Genomic DNA, 17,388 nt, shown 5'->3' with positions numbered 1-17,388 from the left:
TTTTCAGAGCAGCTGCAGATCAGCAGAGGGACTGAAGCAGCATCTTCAGTGATGTGGACGCTGCGCCTGCTGTTGATGATGACGGAGTTAACCCTGGAAGTGAAGCTTCAAAACAGGAGCAGGTTTGATAGTGTGGAGAGCAAAGAGTTGAACTCTGACCTCGCGGCCGCCTGCTCACGTCATTTGTTCTCTGAACTTTTTCTTTCCTCTGCCTTTTCATCTGTGGGGGCGTGGCTAATTCCACCCTATTAGCATACTGAGACTCATTAACGAGGTGGTTAATTAGTGCGGGCGACGGCAGGGTGAGTCCCCCTCTCCTCTGTCTGAGATGCTTTTACTGCTTTGAGCCCTGAAGTGAAGAAGCCATTAGATGTGCAGCAGGTAACTTTACCATGATTTATTTTGAAGGACGGCTGCAGAGCAGTCCTCCGCTTCACTGCTTTACAGATCTGAAATGCGGCGACTGGAGCGAGGAGGAGGAGCTCTGAGCTGGGAGTTATCGTCAGGTATGAATGGTTTAATGTGGGCGTGCACAAACACGTGTCGTGGTGCGGCAGCTGTCACTCGTGTTAATGTCACAAATGGGAACATTTTTCAGAATTCAGATGAGGATGATGAGGGGCCGAAGGACGAGGACACACGCTGAGGTCAGGATGAAGAGTCGGCTGTCAGTGCGCTGAGTGACAGCTGAGGTGATGATGAGGAGGCTCAGGATGAATATTGTTTGTGGACACAGATGTCAGTTTGAATGCGAGGTCAGAAACTGGGCACAGGTTAATGTTTAATATGATTGGTCGGTGGAACCTTGTCTCCGCCCCTATGAAGTTTCATGAAGCTGTATTCTCCGAGGGAGAGTGGCGAGCTGAGCCGAGCTTCCTGCTGAGCGTCCATCAGGATTCGGCTGCTTTATTTCCCCCAAATCTTCAGCAGCTGGATGAAAAAGTCGAGTCTGCAGATTTCAAACTGGGAGGAATTAATCACTGTAGCCACACACACACACACACACACACACAGAGCATCGTGTGTGTGTGTGTGTGTTTAACTTCACTGAAGCTCAATAACCACAGAAGAAGAATGAACCCCAGAGCAGCTGTTTGTCAAGCAGAAACACTTAAAGTCGACTTCTGACAACGATGATGGTTTTTATTCTTTCTTACTCTCGTGTGTGTGTCTCTGTGTGTGTGTGTCTCTGTGTGTGTGTGTCTCTGTGTGTGTGTGTCTCTGTGTGTGTGTGTCTGTGTGTGTGTCTCTGTGTGTGTGTGTCTCTGTGTGTGTGTGTGTGTCTGTGTGTGTCTGTGTGTGTGTGTCTGTGTGTGTGTGCATAAAATAACGTTTGGAGACAAAAGTACACAGTGTATTCTTGAAGAAAAAAAAATTAAGTGAACTCCTGCTCATTTCCAGCTCTTGATTTTTACTTTTAGCCCCTCCCCTTTTAAAGGGAAACAAAGCTTGAACGGCAGGTGGGTGGGGCTATTAGGACCACATGAAACACCCTGAGCTCACGTTGAATTTGGATGTTCAAGGATGGAGCGCCAGCTGATTATTTGAGCTAATGATGAAATGCTCCAGTTTCCCACAGACAGAATCAGCCAGGAAGCCTACTGTACATGCAGGCTCCAGGTTGCCATGGCGACAGAACTCACCATTAGAAACTGAGAGTGGGCGTGTCCAGAGTCACACTTACCTGTTGATGGATCCTCTGCCTTAAACACACCATTATCTCTGACGCTAATGACACGAAGCTCCTCTGCAGTTTACTGATGTTAAAGCCAGGAGGGGGCGTGAACCTCAGCTCTCTGTGACCCCGCCCTGTAACCAGCTCTAATACTTCCTGGCTGAGCTGCTGTGGAATTGAAAAGAGGCGTGGCCCAATTTCTCCTCCATAAAAAGGTATGTGACTTGTTCTTACACCAATACTGACTCTCAAATGACAAATATTGTGATATAAACACATTTAAAAATCATTAAAGATGATGTAATAATTGGGCGTGGCAGGTGGGGGCGTGGCCAGTTTTCATATTTTCATGCTGTGAAGGATAAACGTCTAATTTACTTTGTCCCAGCACATCTGTGCCACATGTGGGCGGGGCAGAGGAGATCCTACCTGACGGCTCTGCTGCACAGACTCCGCCCCTGAACGACATCACCCTTTCCCGCGCTAATGCGGCTCGACTTTGGCACAGTTGGAGAAAGAAGCGAGGACACAGCGAGAGCTGGGGACGATTAATTTTATTTCAGCAGCATCAGAGAAATGTCAGCCAATGACAGAGGAGGACCGTAAATATCAACCAATGAGCTGCAAAGAGCCTCGCTGACAGGAATACAGGCGCTACGTTTTCACCTGGTACCTGGTACCGCTGCGTCAATGTTAATGCGACAAAAATAGGTTCAGCAGGTGAGACGCTTGTTTAAAGTGCTTTTTCCTCTCGGTGCTTCAACAACGTTACAGTCCGCACACGCTTCATCACATAAATACGTCAGTTATTGCACCAAAACCAGGAAACAAACAAAAGTTCAAGTTTTCAAAATAAAAGCAGAGAGGAAGTAGAAGACAGACACAGCGTGAGTACATTATTCCACTGAATCGTTTAAATACAGTTTAAATACAGACGATTATGAAATATTAAGTCATCTCAAAGTGAACATGAAAACATTCCCAGCACTTTACTCATAAAGCCTTCAATAATTTATTTTAAACAACAGCAGAGCATCACGGATCGAGCGTAACGTTCATCCTGATAAAAACACTTTAAATGTGTTTCTCTGCTGATCATCAGTGTTTTCTACCTTGTGTGTTTTTGTCACTGTTAAGCTAGCTTTAAAGAAACTGTTGTATCCCCTCATTTCACAGTAAAAGCATTCAGGATTATTGGCTTTTATTGTGAAATTGTTTCTTATAATTGTTGTTGAGCTGTTAGTGAATCTCAGTACTTCCTGCGCAGGTGTGTCACAATAAAACCAGTCTGAGAACTTAAAGTTACACTCAATGATTCTTCAGTCTTAATAAGCATAAGCAACAATTTTAAGTGCAGCTGAAATATGTAAAAGTCAAAGTTTAATTGATTTAAATAAGTAATTATTAAGGAAAATGTACTCGGTGTAAACTGAACGTATAGCAGTCAAGTTAACATTTTACTTATGCAACTAAATTACATGGAAAATTTACATGTAAATAAATGTATTCAAGTTATTTTTAAGGACTAAAAAATGTTTAGTGTACAGTCTCCCTACACAGAAGACTTTTATTTTGAAAGCACAGAAGAAAATGCAGAGTTTTATTAAAAGCAGTCAAATAAGTGATGAAGCGGATGTGATCGAGTTTAATAATGATTTAAAAACACACTAACGCTCTGTGTAATGTACACGACCACGACGTCATGGTTCACACTCTGCAGAAGGTTTTTCTCTCCCCGGGTGGTTTTAGTCACTTTTAAACTTCGGCAGCTGATAAAACCTGATTGGATGTTTGAATAACAATGAGGAGCAAACTTTAAAATTAAACCTGAGACGACGGTGTGAAGACGAGCAGCAGATGAAGACGCTAACTGCATTTTAAGCTCCCGGTTTTTGCCTCGAGTTTCCGTAACTGTCCTGCTCCGGGTTTTGGGTTTTGTTTCAGATTTTAGAGGTTTTGGTTGCTCTGTGTCTTTAGTTTACTTCCTGTTTTACATTGAAGGTTTTCTTTCATGCTTTGCGCTGATTGGACATGATTGTTTTCAGCTGCCCTGATTACCGGAGGTATATCAGGTGTTTCTGTATCAAACAAACAGCTGTGATTGGCTGCTTCCATTATTTCAGCTTCTGGAGGGTTCAGACAAACAGGCGCAGACACGAAGGCCGAGCTGGAGCCTTGAGGTGGCTGATTTATTTCTGGTCGTTTTTGGTGAAACGGTGGAAAAGAAAATGTCAAACCTTGTTTGAACCAGATGAAATAAACAGAGTGCACTAATTTATTTCCCTCTTTCATTTCAAACGGACGTTCCCTGTTTGCTTTCTGCTTTAATTTCCCCGCGTCGATGAGGGGCTCACCGAGGAACATCAATCACAGCGTTCCTGCAGACTCTGTGTGTTTCAGGACTTTGATGATGAATTTAAGAGCAGCAGCAGCTGAAGCTCGGCGGTGAATGCGCCCTGCTGGGCTTCGTGTCGCTCGCGTGAATTAAGGCGGCGCCGATTTCCCCACTGGGAGCGAACGACGAGATCTAAAGGAGACGAGCGACTCCACCTGAGCAGTGACGCAGCAGAAAGTTAAGAGCAGACGTCTGAGTAAACCTGCTCGTGTTGAAGTCGCTGCGGCTCAGAGCTGAACGAGGATTTAAAGCATTTATCAGCCAAATGTGAGCAAACCTGACGCAGCACAGTCAGACTCTGCTGTCGGGGTGGATGCGAGCTGGAGCCGGTTTCCTCAGTCTGCCGTCGTTCTTCACACCGAGCCGCCTCGCGCTTTCAGTAATCGCCCCAAAACCGTTTCTACTTCGTTTCTTGGCACCGGACATGCAGGATTGAGCAGATTCCCGGATCGTCTGTAGCGACAGCGAGTGTCCTCTTCTTCGTGAAACTAAGCTGAGCTGGTCTTGCATATATTTTAAATACAACAAAGTTTCCTCTTTTAGGGTTTGAACCTGCGACTCTGTTGCATATTTTATTGCATATACGGTTACTAATATCAAAGCGAGCAGCACTGACAGTTAATCGCTGACAGAAGTGAGACGATGTTTGATTTGTCAGGGATGAGGGAGACTCGTTGTCCTGTAGAAGAATGAACGTGAACGTGGTTCAGCAGGATCCTGACGGCACGAGTGAGACGCAGTAATGTCCAAATGTTCAGACGACTGACAGACGGGCTGACATGTCAGTTTGCCTTCCAGGAAAAACACTGAAGCTTCCAGCTCCTCCTCCGATCACCTGTAATCCTGAAATTATTTGAACTTTCTACCCTTTTATTCGTTTACTGAGTATCTGAAATGACTCAGCAAGCTTCACACCATCCTGCCGAGCTCATCTCAGCCGTTTCCTAAAAAGCAAACCAACTGGAGCTCCTTCATCTCTTGGTGTGGCTCGTTAGTTCACACCAAAGGGGGAGGAGCTAAAACATCTCGTCCCAGTATCAGATTAGTAGGGATTATTTTGACCTGGGAGGAAACCTCCCTCCTCCTGCACGCTGCGATTTCTGCTTCCACAGCAGAGCTCAAAGCTCAGAGCAGATTCAGCAGACGTCTCTGCTGAGCGCCTGAACGCTTCCTCTGCAGAAACAGCAAAGCCTGGAGTCACTCGTCGGGCCTCTGAGGTGAAACTTCTGGAGCTCGGATTTTATTTTAGTTGGAGGGTTTTTGGGGGACAGTCACAGTAGACTGAAACAAACATCCCCAAACCATTTAATTCGGACGCTGGTCCTTGGTTGAGCTCGCTGTGCCTTCAGCATGCTGAGACTTCTGCTGGACTGATTTTCAAATCACTGCCAGATGGTAAAAAACCTCCAGACTTTCACAGCTGATGCAGGAGGAAGGAGGAGTTCACACCAACCAGCAGCGATTTGGACAAGATTTCAGCCTCATGTCGGAGTCTTGTCTGAAAACCAAAAGGTTTCTAAACTAAACAAAGTGACGTGAACACCGAACTGAAAACACACGGACAGGCGACGAGATCAAGGTCCTGGAACTTTCTGACCTTCGAGAAGATGCGAGTCTGTAAAGATGAAGGTTGGAGGAGGATGCAGTCTGCGGTGGTGATGGGGGTGAAGGTGGATGCACGTCATGCCTCTCCACTGAGGAAGACTTCAGGGAAGGATGGAGGAGTCGGAGGAAGTTCAGGAGCTGTACGATGGGTTCCTAACACACAGCGAGAGGGAGCCTCTGAGGGAAGAGGACGATGTTTTATATGAAACCAACAGAGGAGCGGCTCTTAAAGACCGATCAGAGGACGAGATCAGAGGACGAGATCAGAGGACGAGATCAGAGGACGAGATCGGAGGACGAGATCAGAGGACGAGATCGGAGGACGAGATCGGAGGACGAGATCGGAGGACGAGATCAGAGGACGAAATCAGAGGACGAGATCGGAGGACGAGATCGGAGGACGAGATCAGAGGACGAAATCAGAGGACGAGATCGGAGGACGAAATCAGAGGACGAGATCGGAGGACGAGATCAGAGGACGAGATCAGAGGACGAGATCAGAGGACGAGATCGGAGGACGAGATCGGAGGACGAGATCAGAGGACGAAATCAGAGGACGAGATCGGAGGACGAAATCAGAGGACGAGATCGGAGGACGAGATCAGAGGACGAGATCAGAGGACGAGATCAGAGGACGAGATCGGAGGACGAGATCGGAGGACGAGATCAGAGGACGAGATCAGAGGACGAGATCAGAGGACGAGATCAGAGGACGAGATCGGAGGACGAGATCAGAGGACGAGATCAGAGGACGAGATCAGAGGACGAGATCAGAGGACGAGATCAGAGGACGAGATCGGAGGCGTTTCCGTCTGTTAACGGACGCTCTCGGTGCAGTTTTAGTGTTGATAAACGAAGCGTGTTGGAAAGAAAACAAAACCCTGACATTTAAGGATCCTTAAAGGTTGTGATGAAGAGCCAACACCTCACATACCTGTGATGGCCCCTCCCACTCGCTGCAGAAACCGTACTCAGACTTAAACCTTTATTCTCAACAACTTCTTAAAATAAGGGTAAATAAATTAACTGTGTCGATAATCTGCAGCTCTCGTTTTCTTTCACAGGAAGTTCGGCGCTCGCGTCGCTGCGTGTTAGGAAGGAGTCGGACGCTTCAGTGGTTCTTTGGTTTGGGGAGGCGGGAGGAGGTGGAGGTGAAGGCCAGCGTTCTGAAATTCAGTCCAGAGGTGCTGTCGCGTGCTGCCCTCGTCTTTGGGAAGAGGCGGAGCTTGGAGGGCTGCGGCGGCTGCAGGTACCTGCCGTGGGTTTTCTTCCTTTCCCCCGACTTCGTCTCCTCCACCTTCCTCTGCTTTTCCCCGTCATCCTCTCCGACGTGGGCTGCTGGATGGGTGGGACTGGGAGCTCGGGGGTCGCGGAGTCTGTCAGCAGGGGTTTGGGGATGTGCGGGGCAGATGTTAGTGGAAGGCGGAGCTTGAGTTCGCGGTGGCGTCGGGACTTGACCTGTCAGTGGCTCCTGGTCTTCCTGATTGGAGGAGTGAAGTATCTGTGGCTGAAGAACAAACACGAGTCACTCAAATATCTCAAACACACAAATGTAGAGTTTCACCGAATCAGATCTTCAACATTATTCTGCTTCACGACGAAGCCGAGGCTCGGATGTTTGCATCCGTCTGTCGTGAGATTACACCAAAGTCACTGAGCTGATTTCATTAACTGTGCTTGGTGCAGAGGTGGAGAGGTGGAGCGTGGGTGGAGGAAGAACTGAGAACATTTTGGATCACTTTATTTAAAACCGTGAAGCGCAGCAGTGACTTCAGATGTGAGTCTTTTATGTGTTTCTTTTGCTTTCTCGGGAAAGTAGAGGAAACACATAAACCAGGGAGGACGTTCCCTCAGCTCACATCAGGATACTTTATGCTCCACCTCGATTTCATGTTCTTCTTCCTTCCTGTTGGGTTTAAGGTCCACGTAAAGGTTTTGGACTAAGTATCACATTTTCCAAGACTTTATGTGACTAATATGTCTAATGTGTAATAATACCAAGGTCGTGTCCAAATTCATGGGCTGCGTCCTCCTGAGGACCCGGCCTTCGCGGTCGACGTGGGTCGGGTCCTCAGAAGGTCGGGTATGCCAGAAGGAAACGGCCGTGAAATTGGACGGTCGAGCCTTCTGATTAGCGTCACCGCTGTCTCGGTGGAGTTTAATAAACTCATCGTCTGCTCCTTGCTATCTAAAATATAACAGGACACTGGAGTAAATTCTCGACCGTCTCACACTTCTGATTAATCAGTTTTCTGTTTGACGTTTATTCAGCTGTGTAAAAACCACCCGGGGGATTAATAAAGTTTTATTTTATCTAATCTAATAACTTTAATCTCAGCCAAACCGATTTACTCACGAACAAACAAAACACTGAAAAAAGCCCAACAATAACATTTTAGGTTGTCTAAGTGACTTATATATCACGTTTAACCCGAGCAGCGAAACTCCGCGGTGATCTGAAAATGATGTGCCGGGAGTTGTGCCGTTCTCGGCCGCATCAGTGACCCTCGAGCTCCCGGCGAGCTATCGAGCTGGTGGGTAGCAGACGTCTCCGAAAACGTCGAAGCACTTTTGCAAATATGCGATATCTTGATAAACCGAGCAGATATTTGATGTTTACACAGCTACTTTCTCGCCTGAAAATATGTTAAAAGTTTATTTTGTCACCCAGAAAGATTAGTAAGAGTAATTTTAAAACTTAGTAGCGGCCGCCATTGTTGGAAACTGGAGTTTGGCTGGGCCGCGCTATGAATTCTGGGATATGGTGGGCCACGAAGGACACACCCGACCCATCCTTCAAATTCGGGGAAAAGGAGGACGCATTTTGGCTGCATTCGGAGGAGTCTACGAATTTGGACAGCCTTCGGCGCGTCGCTGTGATGTAATCGGTCTACAAATGCGTCCTCAGGAGGAAGCAGCCCATGAATCTGGACACGACCAAATACAGTTATCTGAACACCTCAACGCTCAGTGTTACTAAGCAATGACAGCGAGCGTGAGGTCTGCACAGATGTCGGTGCAACGACTCGTGCAGAATTTACATTACAGCGCACCAACTACACAAGCTCACTTCAAGCCGAGATCCAAGAAGTCACACAGAAGAAATCACAACGAGTCGCCTCGAGGTGCTTTAAAGTCTACGGCAAAGACTCTACAACAGGCGTGGGGAACTCCAGGCCTCGAGGTCCTGCAGGTTTTAGATCTCCTGAATCACATGATTAGTTCATCATCAGGCTTCTGGAGAACTTCAGGACACGATGAGGAGCTAATTTAGCCATTTAAATCAGCTGTGCTGGATGAAGGACACCGACCCTCGAGGCCTGGACTTCCCCACCCTGCTCTACAACCTGACTCCATAACTTGCCGCGCTGCAGCATCAGTCATTCTCCTGATTTGAAACAGAAGAACCTGCGTGGAGATCAAGTTATCCAAGCCTGGATAGCTTCACTGCTGCGTGCACCACCTGCTTAACAATGATAAAGCTGCGTCTTTGTTGTATAATTGATGGCATGTTGGAGGTGAGAGCACAAAAGCAGCGAGGGTGTTGGAGAACGAGCAGAACAAAAGCAGGAGCTGCTCTGCAGACGAGGTCATCGCGCTCGCCGCGCGTGGCCGTCTGCTCTGATCTGTGCGCTTCAATGAGAAACAACAGAAGCACATTGGACTTAAAAAGTTGTGGACTTTCACGCTGCAGCTCAAAGACGAGGAAACGCTGATGAAACGATGAACACAAACAGTTTCTCGCATCGGGAGGCGGGATTCAGCGACGTTTGAAAAACACGTTACTGTGCGTTTTAGCTCGCCGTCTCATCTGCGCATGAAAGACGAGCGCAGCTTCCAGGTCCGAGGAGCGCACGCTGCAGGTCTCTTTGAAACGACTTAAAAATGGCTGTTTTGATTTGTCCTCAAAGGATTCTCGTTTCTGTCCACAGTCGTCTGGAGTTTGTGCTGAATTCAAATCCTCGTGTATCTGATCTGCACAGAGCTACGAGAGCGCCTTCGATAACTGAGCGGTGGAGGCGTGCAGAAAGCAGACGCCATATTTATGTGAGGGAACGTAAGCAGGTGGGAAAAGCAGCACAGAGACGGATAAACCAGCAGATTAGTTATGACTTCACTAGTTTGCCAGGATCAATAAGCTGAGATTGTAGCACATGATGGATCTCACCGCCGTTTCTTCACCTTCCCTCTGATAAATCAGATTAACAGCGTGCAGATGTGAGCCGGCTGTAGGTACAGGTGATGTCAGCTTTCTCTCCACTGAACATAAACATCTCACTCACTTTGCAAAAGTCTCAACGTTTCCTGAGAGCAGACGCACCTCATTTACATATTCATGGTCATATCTTTACCTGCTGGCATTCATCACCCCGATCCTCCACATTTTACCCTGTTACACCTTACAACTGACTAATGAAGCTCATCTGGATCTACAGATGTTAGCTCGGTGTGGCGCTGGTAGATCCTTCATCTGAAGCTGACGGCTCTTTTGCCATCAGGATACCTCGGCTTGAAACATTTCCAAGGATCAATCAAGCAACGCATCCATCCAGGTCTGGGTCACAGGGTCGCAGTCTAAGCAGAGATGCTCAGTCTCTCTTCCCCATTCACCACCTGCAGCTCTTCTGGGGGAGACGCTGCGGTATTCCCGAGCCAGTCCAGAAACATAACCTCCAGCATTTCCTTTTTCTCCTTCCAATCAGAAATGCCCGATAGACCTCACCTAGGAAGCATCCAGGAGGCTTCCTGCTCAGACCTTCTCTTAAATAACAGACCCTAGAGAGGAGGCACATTTCTGCTGCTTCTGCCTTTTTCTTCCCACCAGCGCCAAACAAGTTCCTGAGATACTCAAACTCCTCCTGGGGCAGGATTTTGGAGTGTACCCTCGACCCTTTTCTGGCTAAGAACTATGAGCTCAGACGTGGAGCTGGTAACTGCAATTACAGCTGGAAGCTACAGACCGATGAAGCCAGAAGGACCACATCATCAGCGATCCTGAGACCAGCAAACCAGAAACTGGCTGATGATCGTTTCAAATCGTTGCCATTTAAATGTCTGAGTCCAAACACCCCCAGAACCCAATTGGTCGTAACAATAGGCCACGACCCCTCAAATATCTTTCAGAGGGTCTAGAGCTGATCCAGCACCACCACCAGGATGAAAACAACTTATTTTCCCACAAATCCAAGGTTCCCACCAACATGGAGCTTCCCAGGGAGGCTGAGGAGTGGGATACCATCAAAGCAAACGCTCTCTGAGCTGCTTGGTTAAAAGCCGCCACCACAGTTTACCAATCCAGCACATGAACCCCGACAGCCCCACAGCATCCTTCACGAACTCACCCCCACCCCTCCAATCTGTCTGAGCTACACATTATTGCTTGATGAGTTTTAGGGTTAGTTCCAGGGCTGGAAATCTCTAAAACTCATCATGAAGCCATATTTGGAGACAATTTTAAATTACATTTTAAATCAATTAAATTTTAATTAAAGACAACAAACTTTCGACTGAACGAACAAACGAATAATTATTAAATACCAAGAGAAGAGAACCAGACAATACTCAAATTGGAAAAACATTTTGAGTATTCATGCTTTGGATCCCAGTGTGTGAATTCATTATATCTGTGCTTTGTTTGTGGCTCTTAGCTCCCACTGGTGACTGCTAAAGATAAGAAACACTTAAAGAAAAGGTTCAGTAACTTCCAAAAATCAGTGGCACATAAAACAAAAATGGCAGACGTCTTAGAAATCACAACTTGGTCTCTGATTCCTCACAGCTCAGCTGAGTCATCCAACGCACTCTCGTAGCTCTGTGCAGATCAGATATTGTGTTGCTCGAGGGTTTGAATTCAGCTGATTGGTCCACACTTCTTAATAATTTTGCTGACAGGAAGCAAAAGTGAAACCTTTTGTTTGTGTTGTTAAACTCCAGCAGTGTCCAGCAGGGGGCCACACTGAGTGCCTATGCTGAATGTAAAGAAAGCGCCAACCAGAGGAAGAAGGAAACACCTGCTGTTAAACACTGACATCTGGTGGTGGGCACTGGTACTGCAGCCTCTCTGGGACGTTCAAGTGTTTTCACCTCATGAATAATGCAGGACAGGATGGGGGGATTAAAGGAAGAAAGATATGAGGAAAAAGGATGAAAGACTGAAGAGGAGGAGGACAGAGATGAACAAGCAGAGGAGGGAGGTGGAGGGCGTCCTCCACCACACGCAGCTCTCCTCCAGGAGGATTCACCTTGGGAGGGAAACACTCCACTGCCCCACTGTTTTTATTCTACTTCTCTGACGCCGACTCACAGGACGTCCCCACGGTGTTAACACACACACACACACACACACACACACACACTTTCCTGGCATATAAAGTGCTGATCCAAACTGCGTCCACATCCACCCACATTCGTCTTAGCTGTCGTCTTATTGGCCCCCGGAGGCTCGTTAGATGAATAATCTCCCTCCATCATAACATCACTGCGAAGCTCAAATATTAAAATCAGAACAATAATGAGTGAATATTCGGTGGTAGCAGCTTTGCTCCGTACAGTTTTATACTCGATCACAGCAGAAACTCTTCAGCAGGTCCAGGGTCTGCCGCCAGGTGGACACGGCGTCCTCACCGAGGAGGAGGAGCTCTTCCTGCTGTTTCATTGTCTCAGACTCCGCCCCCACCTGCTGAGCACAAACCCTTGCTGAGCAGGTTTGTTGACAGCAGCACTCGTTCATTCTTTTTTACTTTCTTTGATCTGCCCGAAACCAGAAGTGACGTCATTTTTGCGGAAATGTAGTTTTTTACCATCAGGGCCTCATGAGCCTATACTGGTGTTTTTAAAAGTTCTGTTTGACTTTCTGACTTTCTGTGTGGTTTCTGGGATGCTTAGGACTCATATTGCACTGCTGGAAATAGTTTATTTTGATGCATATGCTGCTTTTTTGTAAATTTGCATTATAATATTTATTTTCGTTTTTCCTGCAGTGTATAAAAATTGGTGTATTTCAAAAATAAAACTATGAAGACACTCAAAATAAATTTCCTGTGGTGGGAAACTATTTTGTGCAACTTTTTTGTATTTACAGTTTTGAGGGATAAGCCTCTTAAATTTCTCTAACTAGAAATATATATTAAAAAAACAAAAACGATTTTAAATTTTTTTGTAGTTTATTGCACTTTTTTGCAATTTATGTAATTACTATGCACTTAATGCAGACATATTATTAAAATCTGGGCTGTAATGGTTGTATTGATGTATATCAACTTGAAATGCTCCCAAAAATGGCTCCACAGCATGTAAACATATAATATAAGCTCTGGCGGACTTGGTTCTATGGTAGGTCTTAAAGGGTTAAAAAAGATCCAAATTAAAGTAAATCTAAAATTATTCATACAATGAAAATAAGAAAACTGGAAACTAATCAAATCTGAACTGACGTCGCTCACCAACCAATCAATGACCAGCAATGACACGGAAAAACTACATCCTCACACTAAAGGAGCTGAGACGTTATTTAGATAAAACACTACAAGTGATCTTCAGAGCGTCAGTGTGATGCGTGGCGTCCGTCTCTGCTCATGTGTGGGACGGATTTTAATCAAGCTGGAAGTTCAACACACGAGGAAACTCACAAAGACTAAAAACATCAGGTCACTGAGGTTTGAAGCTGATCAGAGAGCGACGCCCCTCTAACCCACCAAACTCCCAGAATCCTCAGTGCTGTCGGGACACGGCGCCGGCTCGGTTCGTGTTGAGGAAATGAGCGATGGCGTCATCTCGAGCGGTTTGACAGCTGCGAGAGCCGGAGTGTAGCGCACCTCATCTAAACCAAAATTTAAGAGTCATTTACAAAGATAATTTTAGCTCGGCGCCGCCTCCTGATGGGCCTCTGGACTCCGCGCACTCGCTCCACTGTGAAGGAGAAGGTGTGACCTGTCCTGCAGGCAGCAGTGAATCATGGGTAAGAGCGTGCAGACAGTCACTTAGAAACGTTACACACGAATACTGATCGACTGTTTTATCATCACTGGACGCGAGCCACGTTACTTCATCCCGTCGATTCCTTTTATAACCTTAAATCTCAGCTCGTCTCATTTATTAAGAGCTCGCTCCGTCTCCTGTTTCTGTTTCTTCTTCTCTGCCTGAACAAATAAAATTCCGCGTTACCGCGGTTCGCCCCGTGCGTGGGGCTGGACGGCGTTTAAAAGTTTAAAAGTGGCTGGACTCTGCTGCAGGCTCTGGATCAGCTGAGCGTGGGACGAGAGGCAGCGGGCAGGCGAACCACGGATCACATGGTTACAAATGACTGAACTTTCAAAATAAAAGTCAGGGTGACTGTGTGCTACTAGACAAGAAAATAAAACGTAAATAAAACATCATCAAATGTGTTGATCAAATTAAAGAAGCAGCAGCAGCTAAATTACTCTTTAAAACTTCTGATTTTATAACTTTGTTCTTTGGAAGGAGACGATTCTCTTCACATCACACCGTCAGGACCCACACACCTGTTCCTGAGCCCACAGAGCCTCCATCACATGCTGGTGTTGGACTGTGAGTGACCTCCAAACACTCCTGATCCATCAGTTTATAAGTATCACTGACTCTACATTAGTGTGCATTATAATCACTCTCAAATATCCTGATAGATCTGAGCTGTTAGATTTGCCCTCTTGGCCTTCAACGACACTTTTTACTGGGATAAATAAAGACGCATCAAAGTCACTTTGCACACTGTCACAAGGAAACGACTCGATCTCCTTGGCGAGACACGTTGGACAGATCACAGACCGACGAGTCGTTTACAGCCAGTTACTCTGGCGTCAGAGCGAAGCCTCCCTCTCACGTTGTGCTGATGCTAAAACCAGAACCGTCCCTCCGAGCTCGACTCGACTGAGCATCACGAGCTTTTCTGGAGGCCTGAAATCAAACAGCTGATGTGTTTATCGAGGAGCGAGGTAGGTAAGGCGAGACCGCTGAGGAGCTTGTGACTTCAGCTTGAGAGCCACAGAAAGGCCGGAGCGGCCAGCTGCTGGATCATCTGCACGGCCCGAAGGCTCGCCGCGCTTTAGGCCGCGCGGCCACGTGCTTCACTCACAGTAACAACATTATTCAGCATCAAGTCTCACCTCTAAACTGAGAACATGTTTGCTATCACTGATGTGAATAAAGAGATGCTGCAGAAAGCTGACTCACAGCTCGTCACAGCCTGTTTGGCGCCCCGGGCCCACCCAGCCCCTCCCCTTTCGACGGGTTGTGTGTGAGACTTTAAATCATCAAACTATAAAATATAAATGTAAAATTGTTATTGATCCTTTACCCCGAGTCCTAAAGTGTACTTGCCCCACCCTGTCAACCCAGGATGTGAGTGGGCGTTAAGGCGTCTGTGAAGGATCACAGGTGGCAAACAGTCGGTGTCATAAGCCCCGCCTTCTGTTCAAAGATGGCTGTTCACAGTGGACACAGACGTCTTCTTTCACTCCTTTTTCAAACCATCTGTCTTCTCTGTCCAACATGTGAACATTGGTGTCCTCAAAGAGTGACCTTTGACCTTTAGATGCAGGTGTACAGCTGAGGCGGGTCTTCTGCGTTGTGCGTTTATGAAGTGCTGTTTGTAGGTCTGAGCACAGCCACGTTATTAAGTTTGTGTTTGAGAGTTTATCAACCAATGAGCTTCACTGACGCCTGTTACATTATTACACAATAATAAAAACAGTTTGACGTGTTGTAGTGCGATACCGTCAAAACAAGCATCACCTCCCTGCTAAAGACCAAACCTGTAAGCATCGACACATCTGAGTACAAACAGCACAGCTTGTTTTATGTGACGGAAGAAGAGAAGAAGAAGGAGGAGGATGAAGTGAGGAAGATTAAAAAGTTGCTACCGTACCACGCTGTGTCACTGAAGTAAAGCACTAGATTTTCCACTCCTGGACGAAGGCGCAGAGGAGAAAAAACAGAGAGGAGCAGAGTTAGGAGAGAAATGACAAACAGTCAGTGACAGATTTCTGAGGAGACACACGGAGCGGCTGAAGGTGACAAACGAGGAAGAACAAACTCATCAGGAAGGAGTGAAAGCGAGGCTGAGGGAGGCTGAGGGAGGCTGAGGGAGGCTGGGGGAGGCTGAGAGAGGCTGAGCGAGGCTGAGCGAGGCTGAGGGAGGCTGAGGGAGGCTGAGAGAGGCTGAGGGAGGCTGAGGGGATGCTGAGGGATGCTGAGGGAGGCTGAGGGAGGCTGAGAGGATGCTGAGGGAGGCTGAGGGAGGCTGAGGGAGGCTGAGAGAGGCTGAGGGGATGCTGAGGGAGGCTGAGAGAGGCTGAGGGGATGCTGAGGGAGGCTGAGGGAGGCTGAGGGATGCTGAGGGAGGCTGAGAGGATGCTGAGGGAGGCTGAGGGAGGCTGAGAGAGGCTGAGGGGATGCTGAGGGAGGCTGAGAGAGGCTGAGGGGATGCTGAGGGAGGCTGAGAGAGGCTGAGGGGATGCTGAGGGAGGCTGAGGGAGGCTGAGGGATGCTGAGGGAGGCTGAGAGGATGCTGAGGGATGCTGAGGGAGGCTGAGGGAGGCTGAGAGAGGCTGAGAGATGCCGAGGGATGCTGAGAGAGGCTGAGAGAGGCTGAGAGAGGCTGAGGGGATGCTGAGGGATGCTGAGGGAGGCTGAGGGAGGCTGAGAGAGGCTGAGGGGATGCTGAGGGAGGCTGAGAGAGGCTGAGGGGATGCTGAGGGAGGCTGAGGGAGGCTGAGAGAGGCTGAGAGAGGCTGAGAGATGCTGAGGGATGCTGAGGGAGGCTGAGGGAGGCTGAGAGAGGCTGAGGGGATGCTGAGGGATGCTGAGGGAGGCTGAGGGAGGCTGAGAGAGGCTGAGGGGATGCTGAGGGATGCTGAGGGATGCTGAGGGAGGCTGAGGGAGGCTGAGGGAGGCTGAGGGAGGCTGAGGGAGGCTGAGAGAGGCTGAGAGAGGCTGAGGGGATGCTGAGGGATGCTGAGGGAGGCTGAGGGATGCTGACGGATGCTGAGGGAGGCTGAGGGAGGCTGACGGATGCTGAGGGAGGCTGAGGGATGCAGGAGGTAAAGGCGATGCTGGGGTGCAGTCGGCTGATTAAACTCCTGCCTGAACTCGGTCTGCTCCGCTCTGAAGTGGCTCCGCTGACGTTCGTCCTCATGAATAACTTAAACCAGAAACTTCTAATTTGAGCGTCTGGATTCAGCGGCGTCTTATCTCAGCTCAGACTAATTCTCAGAATCATATTCGAGTCATTTTGTGCCACCGAGTCTCCACGCGTCCATTAAAACTTCCTGCCTCGACCTCTGACCTTTCACCTCTTTGGTAACGCTGGAGCTTTAAACAGCTTTGGAGGTTAGCGTGTGCAGATCTGCATCCTTCTTTCATTCAGCAGTGCTGCAGGTGTAAGAGCTGAAAAATCCTGGATCCCTGAACGCCTCGCAGCACAAACCGTCTGCTGACTAAATTTGATTCGTTCTGCAGTTAAAAGTGAAAGAAACTGAAGAGAAACGTAGAATCAAACCCGCTGGCTTCAACTTTGTCTCTATTCTCAGTTTAAAGTCTGAGATTTCAGTCTGAGCTTTTCTGTGCAATGCATTTATATTCAGTTCAATTCAGTTTTATTTACACAGCGCCAAATCACAACAACAGTCGCCTCGAGGCGCTTTATATTGGAAGGTCGACCCTACAATCATACATACAGAGAAAAGCCAACAATCAC

The 17,388-nt window shown here is 47.7% G+C and overlaps 1 protein-coding gene across 6 annotated transcripts in view; it reads right to left on the bottom strand.

Moving 5' to 3' along the window:
- Positions 1 to 2,214: 2,214 nt before the first annotated feature.
- Positions 2,215 to 17,388, bottom strand: part of LOC146512082 (serine-rich coiled-coil domain-containing protein 2-like) — a 48,336-nt gene continuing 33,162 nt past the window's right edge. For 2 of the 6 annotated variants that reach the window (XM_085169818.1, XM_085169821.1), the window contains one exon: positions 12,497 to 15,598. In XM_085169818.1, coding sequence (XP_085025944.1) covers positions 15,489 to 15,598 — 110 coding nt within the window. In that variant the 3' untranslated portion in view covers positions 12,497 to 15,488. Of the gene's footprint in view, positions 7,183 to 12,496; positions 15,599 to 17,388 lie in introns of those variants that run through there. The other 4 variants (XM_085169820.1, XM_085169822.1, XM_085169817.1 and 1 more) reach the window with 4 other exon arrangements.

This window comes from Neolamprologus multifasciatus, chromosome 8 (assembly GCF_963576455.1).
Source record: "Neolamprologus multifasciatus chromosome 8, fNeoMul1.2, whole genome shotgun sequence".
Lineage (NCBI taxonomy): Eukaryota > Metazoa > Chordata > Actinopteri > Cichliformes > Cichlidae > Neolamprologus > Neolamprologus multifasciatus.
This window is presented reverse-complemented; position numbering and strand designations above follow the sequence as displayed.